Source organism: Micromys minutus (genome assembly GCF_963924665.1).
Source record: "Micromys minutus genome assembly, chromosome: 18".
Lineage (NCBI taxonomy): Eukaryota > Metazoa > Chordata > Mammalia > Rodentia > Muridae > Micromys > Micromys minutus.
The window spans coordinates 49,657,906-49,682,055 of record NC_137953.1 but is presented as its reverse complement, the minus strand read 5'-3'; the positions used below and the strand labels follow the sequence as shown (position 1 = coordinate 49,682,055).

Below are 24,150 nucleotides of genomic sequence, written 5' to 3'. Positions count from 1 at the left end.
CACTCTGTCCTCTCATCCCTTCCCTTCTCTCCCCACCCCTCCCCCCTCTCCCCCTCTGTGCTCATGTCTGGCCTCTTCTCCCCCCCCCCCCCCCGCCCCCTGTCTGTCTGTCTTTACTACCCTCTCAACTCCCCTCCCCATGCCCTGAGTAAACTCTATTCTATACTTAGAGAGAGAGAAGAAATATTTGCTGGAAAAAAAAGTGTGTATTTAAACATCTTAAATAGTAAAACTGTGTGTCAGAATTTTTTTTAAGGGACAAGTATAATGAGAGCAGTATAATGAGAGAGTTTCCCTGAAAGCAGGTGACAGCAAACTGACCAGTGACCACGTCCCCATGAGCACAGCGATGCATGTACAGGGTGAGCGCTTGTCACTGGTCAATCTGTCAGTTTCCTGGACCCTCAGCCCCATTACCTTCCAGCCTCTGGATCTCCTCAGCTGTCACTTCCAGTGTTTGATCTGACAGGGAAGCAACTTGAATGACCTGGCAGAAAAGAACGAGATGTGTAGAGATGTGTGCATAGTTTTATTTTAAACAAAGTGATTCTGTCTTTTACAAAAGACCAGGAAACTCCAAACATCAAAGACACCTTGTTTTAAGAAGCTGTCAGTGTCCTGACTGGCAAATCTTATTGAATTTCAGGCCTCTTAACCATCGGGGTGGTAATTATCCCTCCTCTGAGTGTTCCAGAAAAAAAGCAAAATATCAACAAAAATCAAATCTCATTTAAAACATTAAACACAAACGGCACAACAAAGAGACCAAGGAACAAAAATGTTAAGGTCTCAACGAAGAAGCCCCGAAGGTTCCGTTAGGATGAGAAACCTGGCTGAGAGTTTAAAGCCACATCTTTATAGAAAGTCAGCTTCAGCACAGCACAGTATTTCCTGAAAACATGATACTGACCTATAACAACACAAAACGGTGTCAACATTTCCCTATACAACTGAGAAATAAGAGGAATTGCAGACATGTCTTAACACTGTTGGTTTTTGAAGCACTGTCTGTGGGGCCCCAAACCCAACTGGAGCCCCATGGGTGAGCCTTGGTTGGAGGTCATAGAGGCAGCCTGCCCATTATTTTTCACAAAGAACCAATGTTTTCTCAGAGACTGCTTTGCCCAAAGTGAGGACATTACTCACAGCAGAGCCGTTTGGAAAGAAGCCCAGGGACAGAGCAAGGGGAGTCCTTCGTTTGTTTGTTTGTTTGTCAAATCAAACAACCTAGAATTGAGGATTTTTAGCTCCTAAGTTTAAGTGTACAAAGTAATATAAAGTGCAGACCACAGATCTGGTCACTAAGACGAATGCAGACGTGTGTGTTTTATGGAGCCCTTACAGAGAGGAAAGCCACACTCTCCTTTGGTGAACACTACCCCCATACATCCCAATTCATACCCTCGTGGTGAAATATGAAGGCCAGAAGCCACTCCTTGCAGAAGGCCCCCGAGGCCCCGAGAACTACCACAGTATAGCACAGACCCGGCTTCACCCCAACAGGAAACCATGAAACTTACCAGCTGAGCAAAAGTGCTAACTTTCAGTCTCTTGAAAAGTTCATCTTTTTTGTATCTATAATCTGAAAAAGCAAAATACAACATGCACTTATGTGGGTTCGCTTTGCTCTCTTTGGGCTATACATTTTTTCCTAGTTATCAAGTTACACGATATCACTTCCAAGTACTGAGTGTGCTTTTACACAGATGATTTGATTTTCACAAGGTGGTGTTTTCTCCATCCTCCTGTGCCTTGGCTGACTGAGGAGCCTTCCTCTCAGCTGCCTCTACCATGGCCACACTGTGTAGCATGCATTCTTCTGAGATGCCTCAAATCCTTTGCAGAACAAAGCAAGGGATAAATGTCTACGTTTCACAAATGATGACAGAGTAGGAGAAGCTGAGTTGCCTCAGGCCAAACAGCTGGTAAGGCATTTATACCCTGCCGTTCTGACTTTGACTTCAAAAAGAGAAAACACTTTATCCTGCGGTTGTAAACTGTGCCGGAGATCTGAAACGTCGTGTGTGTGTGTGTGTGTGTGTGTGTGTGTGTGTGTGTGTGTGTGTGTGTGTGTGTGTGCATTCTAAAGGTGTGCTGTACAACAACAAGAACATATAACACTTCTGTAGTAACTGCCCACTTAAAAATGATTCGGAGGGTAAATTATGTTTTGTGTTTTTACCACAACAAAAGTCAAATCAAATCAAAACCAAGCTAAGCAATCTGTATTCAGTCAGTAATATCTTTACAGTTTGGAAATATAACTCAAGTGAGGCTGCTTCTACTGCTATATCGACAGCTTTCTGTATCAGCCAGGCTTGGTAGAACATTCCATCACTCCAGCAACTGGGAGGCAGAGGTAGGAGAATCCTGAATCCAAGATCAACCTGAACGAACAGCAGGACCCTGTCTTCAAACAAAGAACAACATATCTCTATATCTCATCGAACAAACATGAAGACTCAACAACCCCACTTTCCTAATATCTGCTCCCAAGACTCTCCGCAGAAACTCACTTCCTGAAATGTCTCTAACAAGGATGCTAATTTTAAAGCTCACATTGTTGAACTCTGCCCGCCTCCATCCTTCCTTCCTGTTCCTGGTTTTTACGCTGCTGCCCAGGACCCCTTAAAGACCGCCTCATTATTTCAGAATTACTACAGGTTAGCTGGATAATTGCCACGGCCTTCACAGAATGTCTCATAAACTGAGACTCCTAGCAACAAAGGAAAGGATTAAAGGTGTTTAAGATTATTTACTTGGTGCTACTAATCAGTTCCATGAATTCCCCAAAAACTCAGCACAAACCGGATGGTTGCTTTGGAGGGTAATCTAAGCCTGATTTACCAAATATTTTAATAATTAGAGTCAGGAAATAATACTACCTTAAAACTAACCATCTGTTAAATATATTATAGCTCCTTCTTGCAGGGAATTAAAACTTTTTTATTTTAAAATGTCTTGAAGAGAGTAATTTGGCAAGTTTACTATTATTTCTAGAAAGATCTTAGAGCAGGTTCTGCTGGATAAGATAGTTAATAAATGTGCCTGGATGCAAATCCAAACAGGCTGAGTAGAGTCCTCAAAAGAACAAGCTGGTTGCTACAACATTTCCTCCAAATTGCTACCAACCTGCCCACCCAAAGTCACTTTTGTAAACCAAAATAGCAATAAATTAGACAATGAAGGAGCCAACATCTTTCAAGGAGCTTGAATTTTGATATCTATTCATTGATATTCTTTTGGTATCATTACAAAGCTTGAAATGCCTGTAAGTACACAATGTATATACTAAAATCCCCTCTAGCTAAGCAGAGAGTACACCAAATAAGTACTGTGCTTTGCTATAGTCTGTTGACTGTCTTCTGCTCAGCCCTTGGAGCCCACCACATCCTGCAGCCTGGGTGTCACATACCTGGTTCTGGCTGAGGAGAGCCGTCAATGGGACTGTCTGACATGGTTACTCGGAGGTACAAAATCAAACCAAAGCCTTATGCAGAGTTTTAAATTTTGTAAAAAAGGACAACTTGGACAACTCTGTTAGTCTGTCTTCTCAGGAGAGAACAGGCTTTAAGAATGGAGCTTCTGCTGCCTGGTCTCCTCTCAGACCCTGTGGGACACAGATCCCCAGCCCAGGTACACGGTCCAGCTGTGCTTCTCTAGTGAGTCCAGGGGGCTGAGTCGGCCTCTCTCGAGTTACTGGAAGGACAGAGACCTGACTATCTAGGATGTTTCACACTGTGTCCAACTAGTGTCATCTAACCACCAGGCCCAAGAATGGGCTTTGTCAGTGGTCAATAGCAGAGTGCATCGTTTTCTCCAGTGCGGGCCAAAGAATGTTCAGATTACAAAGGATTCTACATTTCCAGGGTTCGGTCAAAATGCGTTCCTAGCAAAGAAAAGGAAGTTGAACTCACAGAGGAAGACAAATCAAAGAAAGTAACAGAACAGGGGTTGTGATTTCACAATGTGGCATCTGAGGTGAGGCCTGCAAAGAGCTGGGTCTAGGATGTCAAGAAACAAGGCAGCATTCTCCTCTTCCAGACCCAAGAGAACACATTCGAGAAAATGGGGATGGGGGGATGTAGGGACCAAACTGAATCTAAAGTGTTCCTTTTGGGACAAACACAAAGCGTCAGGGGAAGTGAGAGGAAGCCTGTTACTTCAACGGAAGGAAAGAGGGAGTGTGCTTACGGATTCAGTTCCAAGAATGGCTCTTCGCAGGACATAGTCTCCACTTAAAGTCTAGAGACTCCGAAAACCACATTGAGCTCTTAAATGTTTTAAAGCAAGGTTTAGCTGATCTGAGTGGAACAGGACATTTCTTATGGGACAGATTCCTGGTAAGGACATGTGAGCTCCCATCTAGCTTCAGACGGAAGGGAGCTGAAGGAGGCTGGAGACCCCAAGAGAAGCAGGCCAGCTGGGTGCCGCCTGCCTCACACGACGACAGGGCAGTGTCGGTGAGTAAACAGGATTTTCTCTCAAACTTCAGACATTGAATGCATCGTATATAGATTAAGACATGTAAGTGACATCATGTAAGATGCAGAAGGATCCTGCAACATTATATATATTATTTCATATTAAATACGTATTTTACAATCTCTCTAGAACTGGGTCTTCTAGCTGAGTGTCGGAATACAGTGTGCAGTAAGCTTCCCAGGCTGCATCTGCTGTGGACCTCTCTCACACTGTGCAATTATTTTTTAAAATTATCTACTGTATCAAAAGAATTCTGATGTATTTCAGAATTGTAATTTCCCTCCCAAGAAGATGCAGAGCCAAGTCCTGAACTGAGGTAAAAGAGCCTCTTCCTGTTATAGGCCAAATACCCTGACTCTGGGTTCTTCTACACCAATCAAATCCATCTCAGAAAGTAGCTGTTTTACGTCTTCTTTAATTCTGGCCCCAACATGTACATTTTATATTGACTGGTTTTGGATACAGATTGAAAAATGGCAATTCTCTGTGAGGGCAATGCATTCAGTGACCAGTCAGATATCTCTGCAGAAGATTGGCTTCTAAAATGGGTATTTGTGAAATATGGTTTTAAATGAAAACAGACTGCAATGAATGGCCAGTGTAGAGCACTAAGGTCAGGTTGGCTTCCTCAGACCTTAGTCTTCACGTCACAGGAACGATAAAGAGGGCTGTGATACCCCGACTCAGGTATGGACTGAATAGGAAGACTGGGCATCAGACAGAAAGACCACACAGACTGCACCCCAACAAAACCAGCAGCTTGGGCTGTGGTCGTCCCCACATTCAAACATTAAGATCCCCTTCAGAGTATAAGTTGATTAGCCGCAGGGGTGTCTGCCAGGCTCACCTGACCCCCCACAGCCCACCATACATGGCTGCTGTAATTGTGATGGCCAACTGATATCAGCTGATAGACAACTCCAGAGTCCCGTCTCTTCTCCCAGGCCGTCAATGGCGGTACTCACTTTTTTTAATCTCTTCTAGCTTCTCAATGTATTTGGTCATGCTGTTACCTAGAAAGAGAAGGCAAATATTAGATATGCTTTACTGTTAGGAAATGGGAACCATTGTGAAATCAGGCTGAGATCCTCTGTCCTGTTACTAGAGAACTTGGGAGAACAGGCAAATAAGCTGTGTGTGCATGGTAAACACCTCTGGGTTAGGTCGCATCAGCTCAGCAAGTGCTCTGTTCAACTGCGCACTGCCCCAGCCCTCTTGGCCTCAGGCAATATCGTTTATAACCGCACTCTCTTGTGTTTCCTTTTAGAGTCAGAGGTTTTCATCCTCCTTCCATCCCCCATAGCCTTCTGTGGTTAGATATAAGAGGAAGATGAAGAAAGAAGCAATCATCTTTGAATGTCTAAAAATCTGCCTCTGTGGCTGCCCAGGCAGCGCTTCCCACTGGGCTCTGTCTCTGCGGCTTCCCCTTTCCATCCCCCCGACCTTGAGCTTCATACTGATGCTGCAGCCTGAACTAGACCACACAATCTGGGCACTGGTGCTCATCGTGGGCGCGGTGTGCCGCGGTTCCCACTGCTGTGGAGCACGCCCAGCCCTCATGTTTTATGGTCCGGTTCTACCGTACTCAGCACTAGCCAAGGTGGTTTGGAGTGTTTTCATGCTTTTAAACTGCTCCATGGTCATGCTGGTTTCCAAATGAATTAAGGTCTAACTTTCAAGCCAGGGCTGTTATTATTATTATTATTTTGAACCGAGTGTGCTGCCATTTGATTTGACTTAACATGGCAAGTTCTAACTTGAACCTAAATACGGTGAATGAAAAACACTCAGAATAATTTTCATTTCTACAGTTTTGCTCCTCTTTAAACATTGAGACTTAGCCTAACTTCAGATCAAAGTAATGCTTCCCGTGAATAATGTAAACTCACACTGCAAAGAAAACACATTTTGAATTTCTCTTCATGTTTGGGTCAGAAATTGAGGGAAAAAAAATTCTGCTTAAACCCCCAAATGTATTTTTAAAATAAAACCCCACCATTTTAGACTATTATTATTATCATTATTATTTTAGTCTCTTTTTATCTTAGGACACACTTTCTATCACGATAGCAAGGATGCTGTATACCCCTAAACTCAGATGGTGCCCTTCTAGAAGCTCAGCAAGCAACTGGGGTTGCTAAGTTGGCCTGAAGCCTTCTCAAGAGAGACTCTAAGTATGTTTCAGAAGATCCTTCCAAATCACCAAGAACCAGACAAAAACCAAACAAATCTGTTTTAGGAGCTTTGGGTTTTTCTTCCTTGAGTCAAAGCTCTCTGCCTCCTTTTGTGGGGGAGGACATACAAAGGGAGAGAAGAAAAGAGCCAATACTCCTTTTGACCGGCGAGCTAACCAGGGAATCCCACAGCAGAAGCCATCAACTCTTCCAGGATCCCTGCCTTCCTCCTACTGCAGCTCTGAACTCAAGTGTAGGCTTGCCAGTCGACCCAACGAGGTTCTGGAGAAAAAGCCAATTAGTCTGCTGCTCAGTGTCTTGCAATCTTATCCTTAAAACCCTTGACACAAGAACCCTAGTGGCAGGCCTCTCCCATCTCCTTGGCCTTGTGTGGTTGAAGTGGCAGCTTCTTTAGGGCTAGGGGAGCTTCATGCAATCTAGTAAGAAAGCGTGGCGGGGGTGGGTAGGGGAAGCCTCATCAATGTGCCCAGCAATGCAGCAACTTACCAATGACTCGAGGATTAGTGCTCCCAATCCCCTGGCTTCTTGTGTGCCCCAAAGAGCCACCTGGCTCTTCTCCTGGTGTTTTATTGCAAGTGCTCATGAAGACTGAACCCCAGGCTTTCTGCATACTAGACAAGGACTCTACCCTAAGCAGTGGCCACGGTTCTCCTGTGGTTTTAAAAACATTATAACCTGTGGGAAGTGTTCCTTCTTTGGTCACAGGACCATCTGATGCTACAAATTCCCTAAGGGATAGAAAACAACAGCCAGCCTCATTCATTTTATCTTTTATTAACATACTGTAGTTACAATTAATACTGTTTCTACTAACAAACTATCTGAACTTTATTTGTGTGTGTGTGTGTGTGTGTGTGTGTGTGTGTTTTAAATTTTGCAATGCTGGGGATTGAACCCAAGGCCACTGAACATACTAAGTGAATGCTCTACCACTAAGCTATGTGCCTGGTTCTGAAAGTTAATTTCTTCACTGTGAGCATCTCCTGTAGGTTTGCATAGCACCCCACCTTACACCAGCAGACCTCCACCAGGTCACTTGGAGACAAGGGCTGCCCCAACCCTCATCATTTGTTTTTCCCACTGAAGGAAAAAGGCAGGGAAACAAAACCCTCTTGTATTTCTAGAAATACCTGGGGAAATTGTGAGCAAGTCTAAAGGGGCAGTGACAAAGGCTCATTGCTTTAGAGCCCTCTGCTCTTCTCCAGGTATGGAGGAGAGACAACAGTGGAGGGTTTTCCACTCGGCTTCAGATGGAAAGAGAGGAGCCCTGGCCCAGCCCCGTAAACATCTGAGGACGTATGAACAGTGGCCCTGTAACACCGTTTCCTAGCACTGTGTCAAGTAAGTGCTTTGCCTTACTACATCCAATTGCAACAAAATCATTGGAAAAGCAGGAACTTCATAGGTCATTTATTTACAAACATGTCTTTTATACCAGAGGAGCCTGAAAAGCTATTGGAGAACTAATCTTTTAAGACTTTAAAAAAATCAAGTATTATTTCCAAATTTTCTTAAATAAGGCTAATTAAAAAGGCAAACAAAGGAAAGATAAAAGCTCAGCAGCCGTCCACTGCCCAACACTGAACAGGGCTCTTGGTGCTGGTGTGGATGAAGCCAGCAGCTTGCCCATTTTTCCAGCACAGCTTTAATGGCTTTCCTTGAGCTCCACAGCCTTCCTTTTCTAGTGTCCCACACCGGCCTATCCAGCAGGAAGTAGTCTTTCCCTGCCCGCACTCCTGCGGCAAGCAGCTTGCTGCTCACAAGGCATTTATCACTGACTGGACGGCCTTATCTACCTTCTTCAACAGAAAGCAAGCCCAAGGGTATTTATCTGTGCACATCCACACGCACACTCACACTAAAAAACATTGGCTGGTTGAAATATATTACAAAACACTGCCGTTTGAAACGTCCTTAGAGTAAGGTATTTTATAATGTAAACGATCACATCCTAACTTGGCTGGTGTTTCACATACCTCATTTTCTGACTTTCTTTAATTGACAATGTACAACGTGAGTGATCCACAGGCATGTTACAGGTATACATAGGAGCCATCGACTCAGGCAGCCCGGAAGTGCCTAAGGTGGTATTTACCTTCTACCTTGTTTACCACTGAAGTTTCGATGAAAGATATCTAACAAGAGTTCCCCAGTTTGAATCGAGAGAAAGAAACAACTCCATCAGTATCCTGTGCAGAGACAGAGTACAATCGATTCACGGAGTGACTCGCTGGTTTGTTTTCCCCATTGTGTTCCTATAACTTAATAACGTTATTTGTACTGAGCGTGTAACAAAAGCAAATGATTCTGAGCAGCAGTAATCTAGAGGGTAAGATTTATAAGGCAGGAATTCAGTTGCTAAGAGACAGCTCCGCGGCTTTATTTTTTCTTCAATATTTCCCTCCTCGATGGAGAAGTTCTTTTGGCTCAGAAGGAGCAGGAAGCGTGAAAAGAGGCACAGTGGTCCTTTGTTAACCCAGATGAGTTAAATGTGGGTCTACAGCTTTCTGGTTTGAAAAAGCCTTTCACATACATTCCTTCCTTTGACGTAAGAGACAAATCAAATACCAAATAAAAATGAAGTGCGTGTAGCCTGCAATGAGCTTGACAGCTTAAGATCAAAACTATTAGCGAGCATTCAGGAAAAGCAGGGACTGATGAAGAGAAAAGGAAGTGATTAGCTGTGCAGATGTAACAAAAGGAAGGTGATATCCACAAAAAGAAAAACCAGGCTAGAGACTGATGGAGGAGAGCTGCGGAAACGTGTGAGATTGAGAACAGCAGGGGCGATGCTGCAACAAGGAAAGAGAGCAAGCAGGGAGAACGCTCCTCAGTGAAGCCTGTGGGCTGTACGCAAACCCAGACACAGAGCTGGGACTAAACAAAATGCCTGTAGGGGTGTCTCAGAGGCCAGCCGCAGGCACAGTCTGGCGACAGCAGGGACTGACAATCTACCTAGGTACCTAGGAACCAAAGGAAGGGCTGGAAGCTCAGCATAATCCTAATCTTAGCCACAGCTCTGCCAGGATACAGGCTTTTGTGAGAAGTGGAGTCAGTACAGAGACAAAGAGGAAGGGAAGGGACCAGACTTTCAAGAAGAGAAGACACGCCAAGAATTCTTGATTTTGTGTGTGCATGAATTGATTCTAAATTGATCACTATTCCATAAGAAAGGATTAAAGGCTTGTGTACTTAGCCTAAAGACATGCCAGGGTGAGACCTTCTCCCTGCAGCATGGGCTATCGGGTCCCTCTTAGCGTTTACTTAAGGAGGACTTTTCAACATTTTTACCTACTGCAACCATAAATGTTGTGCACAATGAAGTGTTTGGGGCTTCTGCACCCCTTGAGAGCCCCCAAGGCTGGCAGGGTGTCCATTTTAGCTTATAACCCACAAGTTCCGCACACAAAAGTACCTGAAAATGCAAACACTGAAGATCTCTCCCTAAAGTTCATTGATGGCTAAATGTGAAACACTAAACAACAAATGCTAGGAAAGAATTTTGCTCCCACACTGACTATAGAATATTTGGGGGCTTGAAGCAATAAGGCACACTTTGGCCCCTCCAAAAGCTATTACAGAACTAGTTTGAGAAGCTTCTGCTTCTAGGAAAGATGGGTAGATGTAATTTACCCCTCTACTAAAGTCCCACTAAAACCCCAGACAACCACAGCATAGGAGCACACATCTGAAAATCATATTTCTATTAAGAGTCTAGGATCCAGAATAAACAAAAGAACGTACAATGTGGAAAAGTAACCACTTTTAGTATATGTGCTGCCGAAGTGAGCACAAGTAACCACTTTTAAAACGAGCAAATCATCCGACTAGACATCTCTCCATAGGAAATGTATGAATGTCAGTAAGTACACACACGGTGTTCACCACTGTTGGCCGTCAGGAGCACACAAGTGACAATCACCTCGGATACTCCATGGCTATCATGGTGGTCACAACCAGGACGAAGGGCAGAGCACTGGTGAGGGCGTGGAGAGGTCACATCCCTCCCACACTGCCGATGGCAAGGTAAAGTGATGTGGCATGATTAGAAAAAAACTGGCATGCTTTCAGAGAAAAACAAGTATCATATGACTAGTAATTTAACTCCTCAATGTACACACAAGAGAACTAGAAACACATGTACCCAAAAACCTGCATAAAAAACTGATAAGTAATTCCTATAAAAATCAGCCTTTTATAAATGTAAATAAAATATTCTAAAATGGATATGGGAAGGCAAGTTAGTTAGGAGAATTCTGAAAAGAAAAATGAAATGGGAATGCAGAGGCTAACCCACCCAGACATCCAGTTTACTGTGAGGCCACATTCATCAAGACTGTGTGGTACTGGCAAGAGGTTACACACAGAGATCAAAGGGACAAAACAGAGACCAGGAAATAAGCCCTCATAAATATTCTCCTGACTATTGACAAGGATGAAGGTGTCAGAGCAGGAGGAACCCCTAAATTAGAAAGCTAATCTTTACTTAATTCAGCCGACTTTACATAAAAGCAGTACAAAATGTATCCCGAACTTAACTTAAAGACTTTCAGGGAAAAAAAACCATGACTGGGCTGTAGTTTAGGCTAAAAGTTCTTAAAGTAGATGATGGGATTATGATCACTAAGAGAAAACGGATTAAAAATGGACCTCATCAAGATGAAACGTTTTTCTTCTTCAAAGATCATCAGGAGAAGGTAAGGACAAGTTACAGGAGAGAGGACACTTGCAAATCATGCCGCTCGCAAATGATCGGTGTCTAGAAGACATAAGACATTGGGAATTCAGTGGTCAAAATGCCACTAATCCAATCAGCACAGCATTTTAGCAAAGACAAAAAACAAGCAGGTGAAAAGACTCCTCGTGAGCTGCTGGGCAAGTGTGAGAAGGTGACATGCTACTACAGCCTCATCAGGACGGTGAAAGTGTGGGGACAGCCATCGCTCACTGGTGCTGCCAGTGGAAAGCACTGCAGCCACTCTGGAAAACAGCTTGACAGACCTTCAGAGGGTGGAAGATCTCTAGAGGGGGGAGATATTCAAGGCCAGCATGGGCTCTAGAAGGAAGATGAGTCAAGTCTCAGCTACTTGAGACTTTGTCTCTGGAAAGAGAAATAACAAACAAAAAAAAAAAAAAAAACAATTGAACCAAACCAAACTACAATATGACCAGCAACTGTGCCTCCAAGCAGTTATTCCAGAAAAAAATCTAAGACCTGCTCACACAAAAATCTGTAAATCAGTGCCTACAGCACTTAAAAAAATACCCCCAATAGGAAAAGGTGTTAATGTCCTTCAACAAGTAAGTAATTAAATCAAGTATAGCCAATACCAGGGAATACAAGCCAGTTACAAGGACAAGCTGTGGTTACACAACAACAAAACTTAAGCTCCAGAAAGTTTGGCCCAGTCAAAAATACCCATCCAGTCTGGACGTGCATGGCTCCATAGCAGAGCAAAAACCTAGCATGTTCAAAGCTCTGTTCGCTCCTCAGCGATACACATGTGAAGACAGCAAGGAAAGAGACAGAGGAGCGCATCTGGGGCGCTCCAGATAGAATGGGAGACAGGAGATCTACAGTTGTGAGGGTTACAGAGGGAGGGAGAGACTGGGCAGCATGGTGGCCCCGCGGGCGGCCTCCGAGGGGCAGGGGCGGTGCCCCAGCTTGCTGTACCTTGTCATCACCAAGGCACTAGAGCAGTTCAGAGACACTGGGTAAAGAGTGTGTGGAATTTCCATCTCATTTCTTACAAGCACACGTGAATCCACAATTACCTCAAAATAAAAAGTTTAATTAACAAAAAGCATTTTAAAAAATTCTTGGGATATAAAAGGATTCCAACATTTAATATGCACTACAAACTCAGATGTTAAGTACTGCATTAAATATTAAAACTAATTTCAGATAGCATTATTAAGTCAGATTTTGATTATGGCTTGAATTGAAGGGAAAGAAGAGGATGGTACAAATTCTTGTTAGATTTCCACGAGAAAAAACTTAGGAAGGCATAGATAAACCAAGATGTCTGAAATAAACCTGGGGTCTTAAATATTATTTTATTTATTGTGGTACAAGAAATAGAACCGAACAAATCACAAAATTTCCAGGTCACAGTTTTCTCCTCTTAAGCAGTAATACTATTTCTGCTTGCCCATCCCAGGATATGTGCAAGAATAACTATCTGTAGCACGGGAATGTTCAGAGGGTAAGGCCAAGAGAACAGAGACAGCTTCACCCTCCTTGGAAGTCTCCAGACACAGAAGACTCAATTGTGAGGAGAAGGCTGAAGGGAAAGGAAACAAGTTACCCAAGCCTCACAAGCCCTGTGGAGCCACTGGGAGAACTCAGCGTGGGACTTAGCAGGACGGCTCTTACCACTGCCTCTCACTGAACGGCAGCACTAATTCAATCTCAGCTGGCCCTGCTGTTCCTCATTCTCTAACTGCAAAAGGCACAACCAGCTGCCATCCTCCTGTCTCCCAGAGTCCACCCTTACACGTGCAGTCAGCACTCTGCAAACACTGGGCCGAACAAACACGCACACGTATAATCTGCCGCTGCCAGTTGGATGGAGTACACTTAAAGCACTCCACACTAGAATGTGACCTCCTGGTGTTTGCTCAGGGGCAGCCCTGTAACTTACTAAGCAATGGCTTCAGCTCCTAGGATTTCCTTTCCTTGATTTAGAGTTTACGTGAGCGCAGAATGGTTACTGACATCCTGAAAACAGTGTTCGGAGACATCAGGCGAGGCAATGAGGCACTTCCAGCTATGGCTGATCCCAGGTTGATGGGCACTTTCCTGTTTATCAATAGCTACTAGAAGTTTTAAAAAAAAAATCTGTTTCCGGTTTTCACTTACCAGTATCCAGTCTTGACTTGACATGTTGATACCTTGGGTTCTGTGGTATCCGTCTGGTCAGATACTGCAAAAGAAGAAAGTTGACAAGGAAGGAGGTTAACATGAGGATCACGGTGGGCAAGAGGAACACATGCTAAAATTTCAGACTCTAAAGATGAGTGAGGTTCAGAGCATCAACTGTCTCTCATGGGCAGGACTCTCAAGAATGACATTTCCTTGGGTGGAGGCAGTTACCTTGTTTCTATCAAAGAATTTTTGCATTTTACTAAAATAATCTCAGAGTACGGTGTGCACAGAAAAAGAAAACCTTAAAAAGGGTGTCCTCCGAGAACGAACTACACTGTCTTCTTCCAATGTCATTCTCTGGACACGGCTTCAGGGCCCTCTCCTCTGAACTCTCCTAGGTTTTGCCCACGGCTCCCTACAGTGTGGCAGGCCAGCATCCCCTCTGCAAGCCCTCTGGAGCCCTACAGATGTCGGCTGAGGCTCATGGGCTCAGATAACTGCCAAAAGTGCCTTTCCTCTGCTTTTCCTTGGCAAAACCTTTGAACACTGAGGTAGGAGCCGGCACTCACCCCCGGGCCAGCAAAATATAGAGCCCCATCCCATCCTCTAAAAGTACATCTTTTCCCTTCATCTAGGATTTTCTTGAAGGCAGGGACAACGAGACAACCATGTCTGTGGGACGTAGTGCCTACATCCATTTATTACTGCTGCAGTTGGTCTGAGGACTGACCCACATTATCTACTTCGTAAGGAGAACCAGCAAACTTACAAGACTGGATCCCTTCCCTTTGAAGGGGAGAGGCAGGCATACTGTTGGAGGGACTGTGAAATAAATCACGGGCATCAAAATACCTTTCTAAATGGCCTACAAAGCACAGAGCCGCAGCCTGCTCATCCTATTTGTGATTCAAGAAGTACCTGCCGGCCAGTGTTTGGATTTCAGAGACCAAGAGGAATTTTCAAAAACTGAGGGCACCAGAAAAGATGTTTTCTACCAACCCCGTGACCTGAATTCCATCCCTCCAGAAAGTTGTCTTCTGACCTCAGCACTGTGGCATGCACAAACACAAGTGTGCACACAACGCCATTTTTAGAAGCTTATAAAACAATTATCCACTTAAAATTTTGCCAAGTAAGTACATAAAATCCTCACAACTTCCACTTGCTATTTTGTTTTTTGAGGTATATTTACTTTTTAATTAAATTTATTTTTCACCATATGAAACATAAAACCATCTGCGTTTTTTTTAAGCACTAAGAATTGAACCCAGAGCCCCTCACATGCTAGGCAACCACGCTGTAACACTCTGAGTTCCACCATCTGCTACTTCAATTACCTAAAAGGTAAAAAAGAAAAAAAAAAAACAAAAACCCTCAGGGTAAAAAGGTCAGTTCCCTCATGTTATTAAAATGATATTGTCTGTGTTCTTCATTTCATACCAGGCAAGTACAATCTTTAATGTGGACACTGAGCACCATCCTCTGCTAGTGTCTGCAATCACTAAGCTGCCTTGCTCTCAGAAAAAATGGTAGAAACTCTTTCTCGTTGTGATCTGTAATGGCTGCCAGAGGAGCAAGCGACTGTGATGTCAATCTCTTAAGAGAAAGGAAGGCACACAAACATGGAGAGAGACTTAGGCAGAGTTCCCAGAGGCAAACAATGTCATGAAAAATTAAATAGTGAACTAAGTCCAGCAAAATAACACACACCACACACACAAACTCACACTCAACACACATATATACACACACCACACACACTCACACATACTATACACATCACACATACACACACTCACTCACACACACACACACACACACAGACATACACACACACCACACTCACACACACCACAACACATTGTTTCACTTATCTTAAGCTAAAGAACAGTTCCCCCAGTCTATATTTTTATTATTTCTATACCCTATTTCCTGTTTTTACTTTTGTTTCCTAGCAAAGCTTCTTTTGAAAAATTCCAGGCTAGTCTCTGCTGAACCATGGAGATTTGTCCATACCTAAGCCAAAATAGCTGAGAAGGGAGGGCGCCTCTGGGGACCAGGTGTGGTGGGGCAGAATGGTGAGTGAGGGGAGGGAGTGTGGACAGCTGCAGCTGCTGAGGCCTCCCGCCCCCGCTTTTCCCTTACATGGACTAATGAGAAATCCATATGCTGCCCGAGAAAAATGTCAGGTTTCTTTCCTGAGTTCTCTTTTCAGTTCAATTGCTTAGTCTTTTCTAGGACCCAAATCCACATCAAGGTCTGTGTGCTGCACTGCCAGCCAAAGGCTCTGACGAGGAGGCACACTTTCCTACTGAAAACTCCTGTCTTGGGGATGGCGCTTCTTGACCTACTGACCAAGTGGCTTTGTTTCCAGGATATACACAGGCTGGAGTGGTAGGGACTGAAAGCACTGTGAGAAGCTGTTCCTTCTACAAAGACGTAGTGAGCACAGTCATTCCATGGACATCTGTTACTGAGTAGAAGTAGGTCCCTATATGGGACACAGAGGTAAAAACAGGCCTGGCCATCAGCTCTTGCTCCCGGCCAATATATAGGTGTCAATGTGATAAACAAAGAGGGGGACAGAGGGGAGTGGGACCAGTGCCTTAACAAGACCAAGGGCCAAGAACTGCTACTTAGGAAAGAACTTGTTGAACCAAATGCTGAGGGTCCCAAGGGTTGGTCACGTGTCAAAAGTAGAAGGCGGGCACTCTAAGGCCCTGACAGAGAAAAGCATGAAAGCAACATGCAGGCGACTTCTGGAGAAATCTAGTGGTCAGGGGAAGGCATGGAGTACTGTAGGCTGTGGGAGAACAAATGGCACTCGGAGAGCCATGGCTGGGGCACATCACAAAGGGCCTTCTATCCCATGGTGCTGTCAACCAGCAAATTCCAACAGATGCAATTTCACCAGCTCTGTGACCAGGGACATTTGTCAAGGTCTGGGACACTTTGGGTTGTCACAACAGAGTAGTAGCATTTCCTAGAAGAGACAAGGGGCACTGGTTAACATCCTATAGCACAACACAAGAGCCAGCCCAGATGTTTACAGTGAGGAACTTGAGGAGCCCAAGAGAAGATGATGCGAGGCCACTGGAGGCTTACGGAGGGGTGATGAGATCTTATTTACCTCTTGGGATGGTGGATCTGCATAATGTGGAGAATATGATCATAGTCAAGAAAAGAAGCACAAAAACACAAATTGAGAGACTTATGTTAAGGGGCTAGGAGGCCCTAGAAAGAAGTTTCGAGAAATCTTTGAAATGTGAACCTGGGGTTGTAGCTCTGTGGTAATGTGGGTGTGGAGTGCCACCCCAGCACCATCTTTACAATGCAAAGTCAACATGGCTGCTCACAAACCACTGTACAAAAGAGGGCAGTGGCACCCTGACCCCCAGAGAAGGCCATGAAAGAAGCTTATTTGCAGAAGCATCACTGTGACATGTGGAGGTGTATTAGTATGAGCTGCTCGTAGGTTATCAAAAGTGCAATGTGCAGCTGGTAATATGGGCGCAGAGATCAGGAGAGAGCCAGGTTAAAGAATGATTTGGGAATAATCTGACTAGAGGTAGCATTTGACGCCATGGCACTGGCCAATGTCACTCTAGGAAACAGAGTACACTGAGAAGAAACTTGCCAACATTAACAGTTGGGTCCCCGAGAAAGGGAAACCTTGGCTAGGATTCAGAAGAGGCCAAGAAAGTGGATTACACAAATTACAGAAGAGTTATAGAAAGGAGTAAGCAACCGACACAGAACAGCATTGTCAAACCCAACAACAGGAGGTCACAAAAGAACAGGCAAACAGGGATCCAGGTCAAGCAACAGAACAGAAAGGTGAATCTGGGTTTACAAACCAGGACATGGTTGATGAGTCCCGATGGAAGCAGTTGTAATAAAAGTGATGTAGGCAAAAACAAAAACAAAATCAAAGGGTCAGATGTCTGAGAAGGGGTGGGGGCAGTAAGTAGACTGATGGTCTTTTTGATTTACTCTCCAGAGTTGCCAAGGTGAGCTCACTCTGTCTCTCTCTGCTTGGCACTGTTTATGTGTTTTGGGAGGAGAAAAGAGATTTAAGGATGCTTACAGGAGAATGAGCAGAGGCCTAGAGCCCAGATGGAAAGGGCAACTTTTGATACATATTTAAAATAAAGACAAGATCTGTGGTCATCCTGAAGTTCATCATGAGAGAGCAAGAAGTTGAGAAAGTTCATGGTCACAAATTACTACAGGCTGTTTGGAAATAACCAAATATGTCAAAGGCCCTTCAAAGGACACATCGGCAGTGTCTAAGTCACTTTTCTCTGTCTGTGATAAATGCCATGACCAAAAGCCACTTCAAGAGGAAGAGGTTCATTTGACTACATGTCCTAATCATTGTCCATCTTGGAACAGGGGTTCAACCTTGTACCTCTCTCAGTATCTGTTACAAAACCATGTGCTAACTAAGGAAATGCCCACCAAATACAGTGAAGCTGAGCACAATGGCACACACCTGCTTTGGAGGGTTAGGTGGGAGGACTGTGAGCTCTAGGCCAACCAGGGTAACTTTGTAAGACGCTCCCCCCAACTCAACACACACAGAGAAGCACATGCAAAAACACACCACACACCCACACCCCCCCCCACACACACCTACACACACAGAGGGACATGCATAAATATATATACACACACATAGACACATGCATAAACACATACACACACACCATCTGGGGCTCTTAGAAGTTGAAAAGAAAGTCATTCAGACACTGGGTTGAGAAAACAGGTTTCACAGAAGAGTGGGTACTAGATAATGAGAGAGGTGGAAAACGTATTCCAAGTAGAGATAAATTCTAACAGGAAAGCCATTTTAAGAGTATGTTTGAAAAAGAAACTGTTCTATTTGCTAGAATGAGTTGGAAGTCAGCAGAATGGCTCCTGCTCCTTTCATTTAGTAGGCATGTCCTATGTTGTGTGACACCTGACTAAGCATTTAACTGTTAGCCACGGTGAGTCTGAACTCCTGCCAGGGTTTTTACGGGAGCTCGCTGGTAAGTTTCCATGAATCTCATGAAGCTCTGTGAAAAATTCTGTGTATACTGGGGTCCTGGGTTTCCACCAAATTTCCAAAGGGTTATGTAATCCCAAAACCTCCATAGGCATTAGTATGTGGAGTGCTGGGCTATAGCACTGGACCTGGAAAATGGGGCTCCATGTGATGAGCTGACTATAGATTAGGAGTGAGGACCAGCTCTTTTCACCAATGGGACATACTGAAGATACTGAGAGGCGCGTCCTACAATCACAACAGTATTTTAGTAGACCACTGCTCTGCATACCAACAGATTATGCAAAGTGAGACATAGCCTTGTGAAGATATGAATGCTGTAGAAGAAAGATTAATGAGATGTCTGTGTGGGACTTTTCTGAAGAAAAATTACAACAACACAAAGCAAACCACCAGCAGCAGATGCCTGAGCCACAGGTGCTTTTCTGAGTCACCATCTCTCAACAGAGGACTCATATGCTGGTTGGTACACTTGTGGTTTTTCTTTAAGTCACTGTACATTTGCTTCAGAATGTCTCTACCTGTATGTATGTCCACAAATGAGGAGAGTGAGCACTGGTCCTGAGGTAATCTCACATAAAACAGGTTTTTATGTCAAAGAGATTTTAAAGATGGATGTCTTAATTGATCCTATTATGTTAATATCAAACAGTCATCTTGGCCCAAGACCCCCATGTACACTGATTCCTTCTTCAGTAGCTACTACTCGTGGCAGACTTTATTTTTCACAACGGAGTCAAAAGTTCCCATCCCACTAGACTGTGGTTTTACAGTCCTCCGCTGACAGAGATGAGGCCTCACTTTCCTCCTCTCCAGATTCTGGTGAGCCCGGGATGCTGATGGAGTGACATGCCAGTAAAGGACAGTACGGCTTCCACAGGGCACTCTTGGGCCACTTGCTTTTAGAACTCAGACATCAAGTATGGAAAGGACATTCCCTCCAGCCAACAGGCAGCACCAATAGACATACACGTAAATGGAGGTTTTGACACAACTGTAGCTTCATACTGTCTGCAACATCACATGAGTCTTTCATGAGAGAACCATCCAGCAGAGCCAGAAGAAATAGGAAAGACACTAAGGAAGCACACTTCTGAAACCTTCTCGACCCTTCTATGCCATAGGAGAGAATATTAAAGACAACAAACCCCACCTCCTTCTACTGCACTGACATTCCATTGATACGTGACTCATTCCTTAATTACTGTGTTTCTAGGGATTCCACCTTCTCACTCGATAGACGCTCTCTGAATCAGACTTATACGGATTTCCTTTTATAGGCTTTATCTCTAAATGGTGGGATTTCACCCTTAACTTCTCCTTTCGGTTTCAGACTCACTTATTCAAAAGCGTGGAGACTGGCTGATGAGGGCAGTGAGGGTGAGGTAAGGCAGCCTTCCTGCCCATTCTGTGAGCGTGTCAGAAAACACTCGAGGACATAAGGTCTTTGAGGATGTGGATAAACTGGAATAGAGAACGGAATGGCATACCGGCTACCACTTCCTCCCAAAACCCTGAGAGGGACTTCACTGAGAAGTATCTGAAGGGGAGAAAGATTCCCCCGAGAATGCAGCGAGGGTGTGATGGTGACTGTGCACTGGAGTGTTCTGACACACAGAGAAGCCAGTGACTGTGGACATAGTGACTCGGCTGGCAGAGGAATAGACCCTGCATTACTAGAGGTCAACAACTCAAAGCGACTGGCTGGGGATAGCTGCAGGGAAAGGAGTGCCAGGGAGAGCCCGGGACAGTTTTTAAAAGGTCAATCGGCTGCCTCAGGCCGTCCCCTACACAGGGAAATAAACTCAGTGGCTGACTAAGGGTCCATGAAAGCTCTTAGGAGCTGGTTCTCAAACTCACCCCACCCCACACATATACATGCCACTGTACCAGACAATTATCCCTTGCCCATCTCCGTAAATGTCACCATCTGTATGAAGCTCACCATCGGCAGGCCTCTTCTCAATAAAAAATAAAACTCAATATTTCCATCAACTTTTACATTTTACTCAGAAACACAAATGGACAACGGGTGGTTAACAGAAGTTCGGGAATAGTACCAGTGTCCTTATGAAAAGACACAGGTGGTAGGGGAGGTGGTTCAGTTGGTACCGTGCTTGCTATGTGAGCCCTCACATAAAAAGCTGGGTATGCTGGTACGTATGCCCCTGTAAGCCTAGAATGGGAGATATGGGGCAACAAGATGGGATAAGCAGATTCCTGGAGCTCAGGGACCAGTCAGCTGAGCTCAAGCAAAGAACTCCCAGCTCAACGAGAGCCTGTCTCAGAACAGAAGACACCACATGCTGAGTTTTAACCAGACATGCATGGGAATGAACACGTGCGTGTGCTTGCGCATGCTTACACCACACCTATACCCATGAATGAGCTTTTTTTGTTGTCTGGTTGTTTGTTTGTTTGTTTGTTTTGAGAAGGGTCTCACTATGTAGCCCTTGGCAGTCCTGAAACCCACTATGTAGACCAGGCTGGCCTTGAATCACGAAGATACCCTTGTCTGTGCATCCTGAGCGCTGGCATTAAAGGCCTGGGCCACTGTGCCTGGCTTCACAGGTCAACTTTTAAAAAAACACAAAATAACATTAAAAAAAGGCACCAGTGAATGTCTCCTCTCACATTCACTGTGAGGATACCTAAGGAGGTAGCCATCTACAACCAAAGGCAGTCCTTAGCAGAACTGGGAGCAGCTGCATCCAGAGCTTCAAGACATATTGTCAAGTGAGAAAAAAGCAAGTCAAAACACCATATGTACTATATAACATTTATGGAAAACAAAATTACAATACAAATCTCTCTTTGCCACCCGACATAAAAACTTCAGCATAGTATATGGACAGAAAGTTTTGGAAGAGATAATTATGAAAAAATTATAGTGATATAGAAAAACTGTCTAAGTTATTTAAAAACATGTAGAATGAAAATAAAATCTGATAGTAACAATTACAGTGATGATGATGTAGACAGATTATTCATAAGAAGTATACAGTCAAAGGCATACAGAAACTCCAGGAAAACAAAAAGGAGTAAAGAATTTAAATCCTAATTATTATCTGTTGTTCAAAAACAAAATAAAAAACCAGATTTATGCAGTCACCAACAACGGCAACATAAAGGAGATAAAAGGCTCAAGCCTTAGAGCAGAAAGCCGAGTGTGGAGGTGCATAGTTGTAACCCTAGCACTCAAGCGGCTGAGGCTGGAGGACTACAGTGAGCTCCAGTATGAGGCCCAATCTCAAAAAGAAAAAAAGACACAAAGATATTTTGCTGAGGAGGTTATCTAGATGAAAGACAATCACAAGAAAAGATTGTCAGCTTTTGTGTCCATTAGGGAAATCCAAATATATAACAAGGGTTATCGAGACGATTCATTGGGAAAGGCACTCACTACCAAACTTGGCAACACACCTGGTGGAGGAACCAACTCTCACAGGTTGTTTTCTTACACACACACACACACACACACACACACACACACACACACACACACACACCATCTCACACACACACACACCATCTCTCATACACACACACACACACACACACACACACACACACACACACCATCACACATACACACACACACCATATCACACACACACACACACACACACCATATCACACACACACACACACACACACACACACACACACACTAAATGTTTTTAATCCCACAATGAGATAACACTATGTATTTACAGTGACAATATCAGATGTTACTAACATTTTGCAAAATCTAAAATTCTCATGCACTATTAACAAGAATGAAAAGTGGTACAGCCTCTCTGGAAAACAAAAATCACACAACATTTTCCACGAAAACTAAACATATGCTTACTATACAACTTAGCCACTACACACCAGGGTACTTATCTATTTTACAGAAATGAAGATTAATGTCCATCAAAAAGCTGAAATCAATCAAAATGTTTTACACTGACTGGATGAATTAATGAGTGAACAAACTAGTCTACTCACGATATAGAGTACTGGTCTACCCACATTATAGAGTACTAGCCAGCAACTAAGGAGTCAACTGCATGTATCATCCTGGGGTGTCAAGGACACTATCCTGAGTAGGAAGAGAAAGCAATCCACAAAGGTCATACACCACATGACTCTATTCCTATAGCATTCTTTACCTGGCACTGCAGAGATGGAATATCTGTGGTTGCCAGAGATGAGGGCAGTAAGAGAAAAAAACTGATGTGATCGGGAGGGGTACCATGAGGGACCTATTGTGGTAATGAAGTTCTTTACTGTAACTATAGCTCTATGCATAAGCACGTAAGTGATGAAGATGGCCTAGACCTATACAGATTGTACAAGCTTAAATAGTCTAGTTCTGATGTCGTACTACACTGTGGAAAGCTGGATGAAGGGCTCACATCCTCTGTAAATATGTCTTTTTTTTGAAGGGAAATCAGATTAAAAATTAAAATGATGGGGGTCTGGGAGATAACTCAGAAAATGGTGGTGGGCGAGCATGGTGGGCAAGCATGGGGATCTGACTTTGACTCCCAGAACCCATGTGAAAAAGCTGGGATGATATCCCAGGGCTAAAGACACAGAGTCAGGTAGGTCCCTGAGATGTATGGTCAGCCAGCCTAGCCCAATGCTGAATCCCAAGCTAGAGAGAGACTCTGTCTCAAAACAAACAACCCACCCAGGGTAAACAGCATCTGCGGGGAATACCTGAAGTTGCTGACCTACACGTATACAAATACCCATACACATGGATCCTGCACATGTGCCTATACACACAGAACTCACACAAACATACATATACACATGCTCCCACACATATAGAGGCTTTCTCTCTTTCCCTCTCATACAAACAGCAGAAATTACAATCAATACAACAATTAGAAAATAAAGTTCCCCCTCCCCCACCCCCTTTTCAAGGCAGGGTTTCTTTGTGTAGCCTTGGCTTTCCTGGAACTCACTCTGTAGTTCAGGTAGGAGTTAAAGGCATAAGCCACCACCCAACATAAATTTCTTAGAGCAGAAAGACAAAAATAGACTGACAGGAGATAGAAGTGGGAATAAAAATCAGAAACAGTTTACATGGGTATAATATCAAAATACTGAACCCAAGAACGAAATGGTGGAGGAAATGAAGTCAACAGTAAAATAACTCAAGAAAAACTTTACAGACTAGAAAGATAGAAGGTTCTGGTGTTCACCAGAGAGAATGTGGATGTGAACAGGATATAACAAGGGAGGCTTTTGTGAAATGTCCTTCCACAGGGAACAAAAGGAAGCTTCCTGAAATGAACAAGTCACAGAGCAACAGGATGGCTTTGGATTTTTCTATAGACACAGTGGCTGTCGGGTCACCGGACAATGTTTTCAAGATGTTGTTTTCCAACCAAGAAGTCTATCCTCAGTCACACACTCAGGAAAGAAAACAAAAGAGAATGTAGAATAGAAACAGTTTTAGATATGATATTTTGGGTACAAAAATACATATGCATTCTTTCTTAAGAATTCCTGGAAGCTGCCCACCACTCAAAGAAGGCAGTAAAGACAGCAAT

General features: G+C 43.9%; 1 protein-coding gene across 3 annotated transcripts in view; it reads right to left on the bottom strand.

Moving 5' to 3' along the window:
* The window catches only part of CEP41 (centrosomal protein 41), a gene marked incomplete at both ends in the record, with an annotated part of 36,175 nt that overhangs the window by 10,144 nt on the left and 1,881 nt on the right, over nucleotides 1–24,150 (bottom strand). For 2 of the 3 annotated variants that reach the window (XM_080931945.1, XM_080931946.1), the window contains 4 exons: nucleotides 418–487; nucleotides 1,521–1,582; nucleotides 5,451–5,498; nucleotides 13,543–13,606. In XM_080931945.1, coding sequence (XP_080788071.1) covers nucleotides 418–487; nucleotides 1,521–1,582; nucleotides 5,451–5,498; nucleotides 13,543–13,606 — 244 coding nt within the window. The remainder of the gene's footprint in view (nucleotides 1–417; nucleotides 488–1,520; nucleotides 1,583–5,450; nucleotides 5,499–13,542; nucleotides 13,607–24,150) is intronic. The other variant, XM_080931947.1, reaches the window with a different exon arrangement.